This window comes from Suricata suricatta, chromosome 2, assembly GCF_006229205.1.
Source record: "Suricata suricatta isolate VVHF042 chromosome 2, meerkat_22Aug2017_6uvM2_HiC, whole genome shotgun sequence".
Classification (NCBI taxonomy): domain Eukaryota; kingdom Metazoa; phylum Chordata; class Mammalia; order Carnivora; family Herpestidae; genus Suricata; species Suricata suricatta.
The window spans coordinates 11,939,703-11,948,150 of record NC_043701.1 but is presented as its reverse complement, the minus strand read 5'-3'; the positions used below and the strand labels follow the sequence as shown (position 1 = coordinate 11,948,150).

The following is an 8,448-nucleotide window of genomic DNA, read 5'->3' as shown; positions in this document are numbered from 1 at the left end:
CTGAAAGTCTGATACACTTTATTACATTAGAAAAATGAGTAGGAATTGAATGTCCTAGGCATGTGGATGAAGGGCAACGTTGCCAACCCTTTTCGTTGTTTCAGAGGCTTCTTTTGCCTTCACACTTCTGTGAATCTTGTATCATCACTGTGCCAACCCTCCTGATCTCCATCTGTGAAATGAGGGGCAGGACTCCCTCTGACTTGCCACCACTGGGCTGGTTAGAAGCCTGCAGTCTGGGAAATATGCCGCCTTGGCCACAAGGAGGCGCTGTGCCTCTATTGAAAACTCTGAGGCTGGGGTGAAGGAAAGGGATGGGAGGCTAGGGAAGGGGTGAGGAGGGAAGCAGTGCATAGGGGCTCCATCCTTGGATCAGTTGGGAGCACCAGTTGCAGATTCCTCAAAGATACTAAAGTCAGTTTCAAATTGATTTCCCTTTGCCCTGCACAGGATGCTTTGAACATCCTATTTGTTCTAAGCCCCGCCAAGCTCTGTACTCCTGCTGGGGGCAGAGGGTGACTGATCTCTTGTCTCCTCAGCCACCCCTCCCAGTGTCTGGCTCCTGGCTGGCATCCAGTCCTGACTTTTTACTGGTGGGCACTGGCCCCACGTGGAACCACGGCCCTCCTGTTTCCCTCCTCCACAGAGCTGGGCAAAAGGGCTCCATGGACCTTAGACACTGAGGGAAACAACCTCTTGGGTGACATGTGCATGACTAAGCAGAGAAGGAGGGAGAAACCTTGAAGTAGAAATGGCCTGTTGCTGAGGGGGGTCTTGGAAGGAAGCTGGAGAGAAAGAGTCTAAAATTAAAGATGGAACCTGATAGCAGAGAGCAACTCTTCCAGGAATGGCTCAGCCCAGTCCACTCAAATCCACCTTGTAGCAAAATCTGTCCAAGGTGTGAAGCAGGAGGAAGAAATATACCCCTGGGCTGGGACAGTGACATCACAGGCCAACCACCAACCAAGACCAAGCAGACCAGAGCCCAGCCCCTGCCCAGGACACCCTAGTTAGATGATCCTCACCTTGACCCTGCCTCTACCATGGACTGCAGGCTGCTCTGCTGTGTGGCTCTCTGTCTCCTGGAAGCAGGTGAGTGTTGGGTCCCAATGGGCTGACCCCAGACTCCCAGCTTAGTTCCAGGGGCTACAGCAATATTGCTTGTGTGAATTCTGTCCCTTTCTTCCAACAGTCCCCGTGGACACTGCGATTACCCAGACACCAAGACACCTGGTCACAGCGACAGGGAGTAACGGGACCCTCAAGTGCGAACAACGTCTAGGACATAATGCTATGTACTGGTATAAACAGAGCGCTCAGAACCCACCGACACTCTTGTTTGCCTACAACTATGAGAAACTTGTTGAAAATGACAGTGTCCCCAGTCGCTTTGCACCTGAATGCCCAGACAGCTCGCACCTGCACCTTCAGGTGGCCGCCCTGCAGCCAGATGACTCCGCCGTGTATCTCTGTGCTAGCAGCCAGGACACAGCCCTGCACAGCCAACTGCTCCCTGTGCACAAACCTCCTGGTGCAGCCAGGGAGCTGTGGGGACGACCGCGACTCAGCTCAGCGTCTCTGGTGGGACCCCAGACGGAAATCTCAGACCATAACGCTGCCTGTCAGTTGGCTGGGTGCAGCGATGCCCAGTTCCCTGCACAGACGTCCACAGCCTGTGGCCTGGCTCTGCCCTGGCCAGTCTGTGTCTGCAGCTGAGTGCAGGACAGGAAAGGTCCACGTGAAGTCCCTCCAGTAGCTTCTGATTGGCATGTGTTCCTGGGGAATCTTTCATGAGACACGTTCCTCTCTGGCCACAGAGGTCCTGCCAGGCCTCCTGCCAACAGGTGCCTTTCTCTGATGTTCTTTCCACCCAGGTGCGACCCTGCATCTCAGTCAGCCCTGGTCCCAGCTCCAGACACGCTCAGCCCTTTCCCAGAGCACCTGCTTCCTCACCACGGGCCCTGTCAGTTCCCACCACCGAGGATAGCGGCTCCATCTGCGGTTTGGATCGCTGTCCTCTAGGTCACTCTCTGCTGCATGCCCGGGGATTCAGCTCTGTGCGGGCTTCTCTTCCTCTCAGGCTTTGACAAGTTTCAGGCTCGATTCATGTTCCTTCTGTGTCTCTTTGATCCTAATTCTTCAGGTCTTCACATCGTGTGTTATCAGCCACTGATGGCCCCGGACTGTGACTCACAACATGCAGGAAGGGGAGAAGGCCCCCTGACATTTCAGAGCAGGACTGTATACTCGGGACGGTCAGCGCTGACCCCATGTTTTCTGGCATTGCCCCTTGCAGTGCCCCTCCGCACCCCCATCCTGCACACAAAATCAGACCCCACAGGCTGAGCAGAGCCTTGTTTCTGGGGAGTCAGATTCCCGCACTGACACAGAGCCTCCCTCCTCTCTCCTGTAGGGGACAGTGGGGACCCCTGAGCAAAGTTTCAGACCAAAAAACCATCTGCCAGTTCACAGAATGTGGCACCTCTCCAATTAAAGCACATCCTTAAGGTGTAGGGTTTCTTTTACCTAAATGTGACTCTTCCCTGTCAACTGGTTGAAAGACAAACCCTTCTGGATTCAGTGTTTTTAGGCCTCTTTTATCATGAGATAAAACTCGCCTGCTGTAGAGTGGATTGTTTGGTTTTAGGTTTCACAGGGATCCTCTAAACAAACACTGTGTCCCTACACTCCCTACAGAGGCCCAGAGGGCAAGATGGGTGCCCTTGCAGGATGTGTGTGGCTCTAGACTCTGTAGGTCCGTGGTTTCTGAGCCTCTGTCCTCAGGAACCAAGGAGTCCCTGCTGTCATTGCCTTTGCCATCGGGGTCAGCATGAGCATTGGGGAATCAGAGAAAGGACTTCAGGCAAGGTCAGCACCAAAGCCAGCTGCAAAGGGAACCAGGAGACCCAGCCTTTGGGAAACGGGTTTGAGGCGCGCGTTCATGTGTAGGCAGGTGCGTGCATCTTCGCCAATTCTTTTATTCTATAATCCAGCTGTCCTTCTCTGATTTCTCTTTTTTCCCATTCAAGGCAGACCTTGACTTTCAAAGCTGCAGAGACACCTGCTCTAAGCCACACAGGTAGCAAACGGGCTTCCATTTCCACCAGCTCAGAGCCAGTGCACACTGGGTTGGGTACTTAATGCTCTCGTCCATCCTCCTTCCCTTGTGCTGAAATGTCCTGTCAAATTTCAGGTCTCTGTTGCTCACACTGATGGCACTCGGAAAATTATTTCATTTTTTGGTCTCTTTATTCCCAGTGTTAAGTCATCAGGCTCAGAAGTGTCACAGAGTCACAGCTGTGGACTGTAGCTGTGATGTGGCCGTGGGGAGGAGAGCGGGTTCCCCTGGAGCCCTGGGTTGGCTGTCATGAAGCTCTGACTCTCCGAGGGTCCCTCAGCAGCTGCAATCCTACACTGGAGTGTGCAGGCAAGGAGCTGGGCCTCGGGGCATCGGGTGTGGATGGCAGGCGGCTCCCCGCCCCGCCCCCTCCAATGGGGTGCTCCTGAATCTGCAGGTGCTGCCCAACACTGTGACATCACAGGGCCTCCTTCCTGGGCTACCAATGTCCAGCCACCACCTGGGAGAGGCCTCCCCTCACCCCGCCCCCTGCCATGGGCACCAGGCTCTTCTGCTGATGACCTTTGGTCTCCTGGAAGTAGGTGCATCCTAGGAGTGTGAGGAACATTCCTTTCCCACCCCCTTTATCTAGGAACAGTTCCAAACATCTGCCTCATTCTCTTTCTGGCCTCTGCCTCCACCCACAGGTCACTGGGAACCCGAAAGTCACCCAAAACCCTAGCCGCTACATCCCAGAGAAGAGACGGATCATGGCTCTGAGGTGTGAGCCCATCTCTGGTCACTTGTACCTTCTGTGCGACCCATAGAGCCCAGAAAAGGGAGCGGAGTTACTGATATCCATCTGTAACAGCTTCCTTGAGAGAAGGCAGACTTTGTGAAGAACCGATTCTCAGCTAAGACTCCTGACAGATCCTACTTGCTCTGAAGACTCTGGCCCTGCCGCTGGGGGGCTCAGGTGGGCAGCCCTGTGCCAGCTGCTCAGCCACAGCCTTCCAGATGCTTCCTGCCCTCACCCAAACTCGAGGCTTCTCTGCGCCACCCCCTTCCACAGTGGTTACCCACAGCCCTTCCTGCCCAGAGGCTGCAGCAGTTTCCCAGGAGCAAAGGTCAGAAGTTCCCTTTATTTGCAGAATGGGGAATTTGCACAGGGATATCTGGGGCTGGGGTATTCAGGAAATATTGTCAGGTGCCACAGAATGTGGCCATAGACCCCAAGGATGAGACAAGTATGGCCAAGTGAGGGACCAGAAGAGGCTATAGAGGAACCTGTAAAGGACTGACCTTTCAGAAGCTAAGACCGGAGGGTTCTTGAACAATCAGCAAGAGGGATGACGTAGGGGTCACTTCATGAGGGAGATACTATACTTCCTGTGAATAAGGCAGATAGACTCCAAGTGCTCAGTTAGAAAGACAAATCAGTGTTCCAGGCTAGTTGCATTTATCCTATTGGTTATACACCTACTTATTAGTTCAGTTACTAATTCATTAATTTATTCTCTTTTTAAAGTTTTAAAATTTATTTTGGGAGAGAGTGTGTGAGATCAGGGAGGGGCAGAGAGAGAGAGAGAGAGAGAGAGAGAGAGAATCCCAAGCAGGTCCCGCACTGTCAGTGCAGATCTAAACTCAGGGCTCAAACCCACGAATCATGAGATTATGACCTGAGAAGAAATCAAGAGTCAGACGCTTAACCGACTGAGCCACCCAGGTGCCCCCATTCATTTATTCATTGAACAGACAATATGCTACCCCAGGATATGGAAGGTATGGTCAGTGCACCACAGGGACCCCATCGCATTAGAGGAAGAATCAGTCACAGGGTCATATGTGAATCAGGGGTCCGCCTTCCCTAGTCAGGGTGCTCTCCTTCATGCCCGGAAGTGGCTGAGTCCTCTAGAAAGAGTGCCAAGGCTGCGAAGACAGAAACACCATGGACAGAACATGCAAAATGAAGAAGAGCACTGCGGGAAGGGAACCAGAGAAATGGTCCTGGGAGCATGGCCATGGTCTCCGGGGAATTTTGCTGGGGGGTTTCCCTGGCAGGATGGCCCTGAGGACACCTCCCTCATTCCCTGAGGAACCACGAAGGGCTGAGCACAAGGGCACCAGGGCTGACACCCTGCACCAGTGGTTACAAAAGCAGAGCACGGGGCAGCAGATGGTATACTGTAGCCACCACCCTGACTCCCCTAATCCTGACCCTGGGAAGGAGCAGACAGGCCAGTTTTCCCAGTAACCAGGAAGAAATTCGAGTCCAGGATGCAACCCAGCAGGTGGAAATCTCCCAGAGTCAGCCCTGGTCGGGTTCAGCCTCAGGTGGAAGGTGATTCAGGAACAATTAACAGTAAATCGTGGGGCTCTATAGGCCCTTGTAGGGCATCAAGCCAGGCATATGCCAACACTTCAACGTTGATAGGTTAGCCCAGAAGGTTAGATATCCACGATTATGCATTTCTCGTTTGTAAGGACAGTGCTCGGATCTCTGTGGACATCTGATAATGTGTATATTTCACAAGTAATTTTAGAAAGAATTCTGTTTGGGAGAATGATACAAAAATATATTAATGGTTGCTCACTCTGGATAATGGGATACATTTTTTATTACATGAAGTGAAATGCATAATATAAATGTGAGTTATATATATTTTGTCAAATGGAAAAAGTAGCAACACCACCCCAAGGTATAGACACGTGTCATCACCTTTTGGTCTAAGTCTTCTTCCAGTCAGTACCCATCCCACGGGTAATCAATCACTGCTCCGTGTCTATCATCATAGATTAGATGTGTTTGCTCTTGAGTTTCATATAAATGGAATCATACACTTTTTTATGACCAGCATCTTTCACTTAACATGCTTTTCTTATTCATCTTTATTGTTATGTGTATTAGTAATTTATTCTTTTTTATTCTATGAATTTTTTATTGTGTCTCCCCCCCCCCATTGTATATCTGCTTACATGTTGATGGACCCATGGGCTGTTTCTAGGTTTGGGCGATTGCATTCTGGTACAAGACTTTGGGGTGGACGTATACTTTATTTCTCTTGGGTAATTCAGATCGCTGAATTATATAAGTACCCATCTGACTTTGTAAGAAGTGGTCATGCTGTTTTCCCACGTGGTGATACCATTTAGCCCTCTCATCAAAAACGTGAATCCCATTTGCTTCCCTTGTTCACACTGGGGAAAAAAGTAGAAGGAGGGGAAGAAGCCAATCAGTCGTTCAAAAGAGTTGGAGCCAATAGTACATTTCTGGGAATATTTCCCAATATCTGCTGGGAAATACCACAAAGGAGACATGCAGGGCTCCAGGGACGGTGAGGGTCTGGGGTCCAGGGAATTTACTGGAAATCTTCGTGGCGCAGCTGACAATACAAACACTTTCAGTTTCTTAAAAGAAGGCACTGTGGTTCCAGTGAGACACAGAAGATTCTGGAAGGGGCAGAGGGATCTGGGGATGACAGGGAAGGGGATTAGAAAGGCTTTGTTATTCGTCAGGCAGATTAATTAGTGAGCTGCTACAAGAACACTGGTGTTAAAAATAAAAATTCAACCCAAGTGAATCTGAAGATCTAACTGGCTTTATTAAGCAGTTAATGCATGGTGCAGCATCCCCTGGAGCAAGCTGAGCGATGAGCCCAGGAGTCCTACAAAATCTAGGGCTGTTCTAGAAGGTAGGGTGCGGAAAGGAAGTTAGTTATTAGCAAAAGAAAGGAGAGCAGTGCGTATTCAGGGTACTTTCTTCCTTTTAAAAAAAAATTTAATTCAGTGTAGTTAATGTACAGTGTTACGTTTCTTTCAGGTGACCAATACAGTGATCCAACAGTTCTATCCACTTCTCCGTGCTCATCAAGAGAAGTGGACTTTTCATCTGATTCACCTGTTTCACCCATTTCCCCACCACCGCCTCCCTCTTTGGCAACCACCAGTTTGTTCTCTGTAGTTAACACACTGTTTCTTGCTTTGTCTTTCTCTTTTTTCCCCGTATGCTCATTTGTTTCTTAAATTCCACCTCTGAGGGAGATCATATGGTATTTGTCTTTCTCTGACTGGCTTATTTCACTTAGCATTATACTCTTTAAATTCATCCATGTCGTTGTAAATGGCAAGATTTCATTCTGTGTTCTGATTGACTAATATTCCTGTGTGTGTGTGTGTATACACACGCCATATCTTCTTTATCCATTCATCTATCAATGGACACTCGGGCTGCTTACATAATTTTGCTATTATGGAGAATGCTGTAATAAACATAGGTGTGCATGTATCCCTTCAGATTAGTGTTAGTGTTTTACCCAGTGAAGGAAACAACCAACAAAATTAAAAGACACACTACTGAATGAATGAAGATATTTGCAAATGACCTACCTAATAAAGGGTCAGTATCAAAAATATATAAAGAGCTTATACAACTCAACACCAAAAAAACAAATAATCCAACTAAAAAAACGAGCAGAAGACAGGACAACTTTGAGGGGCAGGGGAAGGCAGAGTATCTATCACGCAGATGAGGTCCTTCTCAGGATCAGGCCATTTCAGAGACTGTTAAAGACCACATTCCTGGGGCGCCTGGGTGGCTCAGTTGGTTAAGCATCTGACTTTGGCTTAGGTCATGACCTCACGGTTCATGGGTTCCGGCCTTGTGTTGGGCTCTGTGCTGACAGCTAGCTCAGAGCCTGGAGTCTGCTTCAGATTCTGTACATCCCTGTCTCTGAACCTCCCTTGCTTGCCCTGTCTCTCTCTGTCTCTCAAAAATAAATTAAAAAGCATAAAAAATTTAAAAAAAAGATCACATTCCTGGGAGAGGTTGAAGCTTTAGTTAAATCTTCCTTTGCTGTCAAGGACAAGGGACTTCATTTGGGGCCTATTTCCATTTTTAACACTAGTCTAGCTTTCTGTAGCAAGTGGAGAGTCTCTCAAAACTGGAAAGAAACGGGGACAGTGGGGGAGTCCGAAGGAGCGTCCTGGATCTCCAGGGGAAGTGTATACAGAAGAGTTAAAACCCTCCAAGAAACACCAGAGAACCTAGAGTGTGAGCCTGCTCCCTGAACCCAGGTCTGCTGAGCAATGCCCTACTGTAGAAAAATGAAAGGAAGGAAGAATGAGCCAAAGAAGGGGATTCTGGACTTTAAAAGCCTGCAGGAAGATTGGCATCCCAGGAAGTCCTGGCTACTGGCTGGGGAAGAGGCTCAGAGTGCCAGCTCTTCCCTAAGATCACCAGAGCATTGAGCTGGAGGATACTCCCTCACTCCCTGACCTGCCATGGCTACCAGGTTTCTCAGTTTTGTGGACTTCTGTCTCTTGGGAGCAGATGAGTCCAGGAAATAGAAGGCCACTCCTGACATGGGCTTTTCTTTTCAATTCCTTCATGT

At 49.4% G+C, this 8,448-nt stretch overlaps 1 long non-coding RNA gene and 1 gene segment (V, D, J or C); both read left to right on the top strand.

Moving 5' to 3' along the window:
* The first annotated feature begins 671 nt into the window (after nucleotides 1-671).
* On the top strand, nucleotides 672-1,716 carry LOC115274410. The segment is given in 2 exon segments: nucleotides 672-1,092; nucleotides 1,193-1,716. Coding segments are annotated over 2 exon segments (573 nt in total).
* A 1,855-nt stretch (nucleotides 1,717-3,571) lies between these two features.
* On the top strand, nucleotides 3,572-7,022 carry LOC115277940. The gene is made up of 3 exons (XR_003902601.1): nucleotides 3,572-3,656; nucleotides 3,766-4,185; nucleotides 6,879-7,022. It is a non-coding gene; the product is annotated as an uncharacterized LOC115277940 (long non-coding RNA).
* The last annotated feature ends 1,426 nt before the right edge of the window (nucleotides 7,023-8,448 follow it).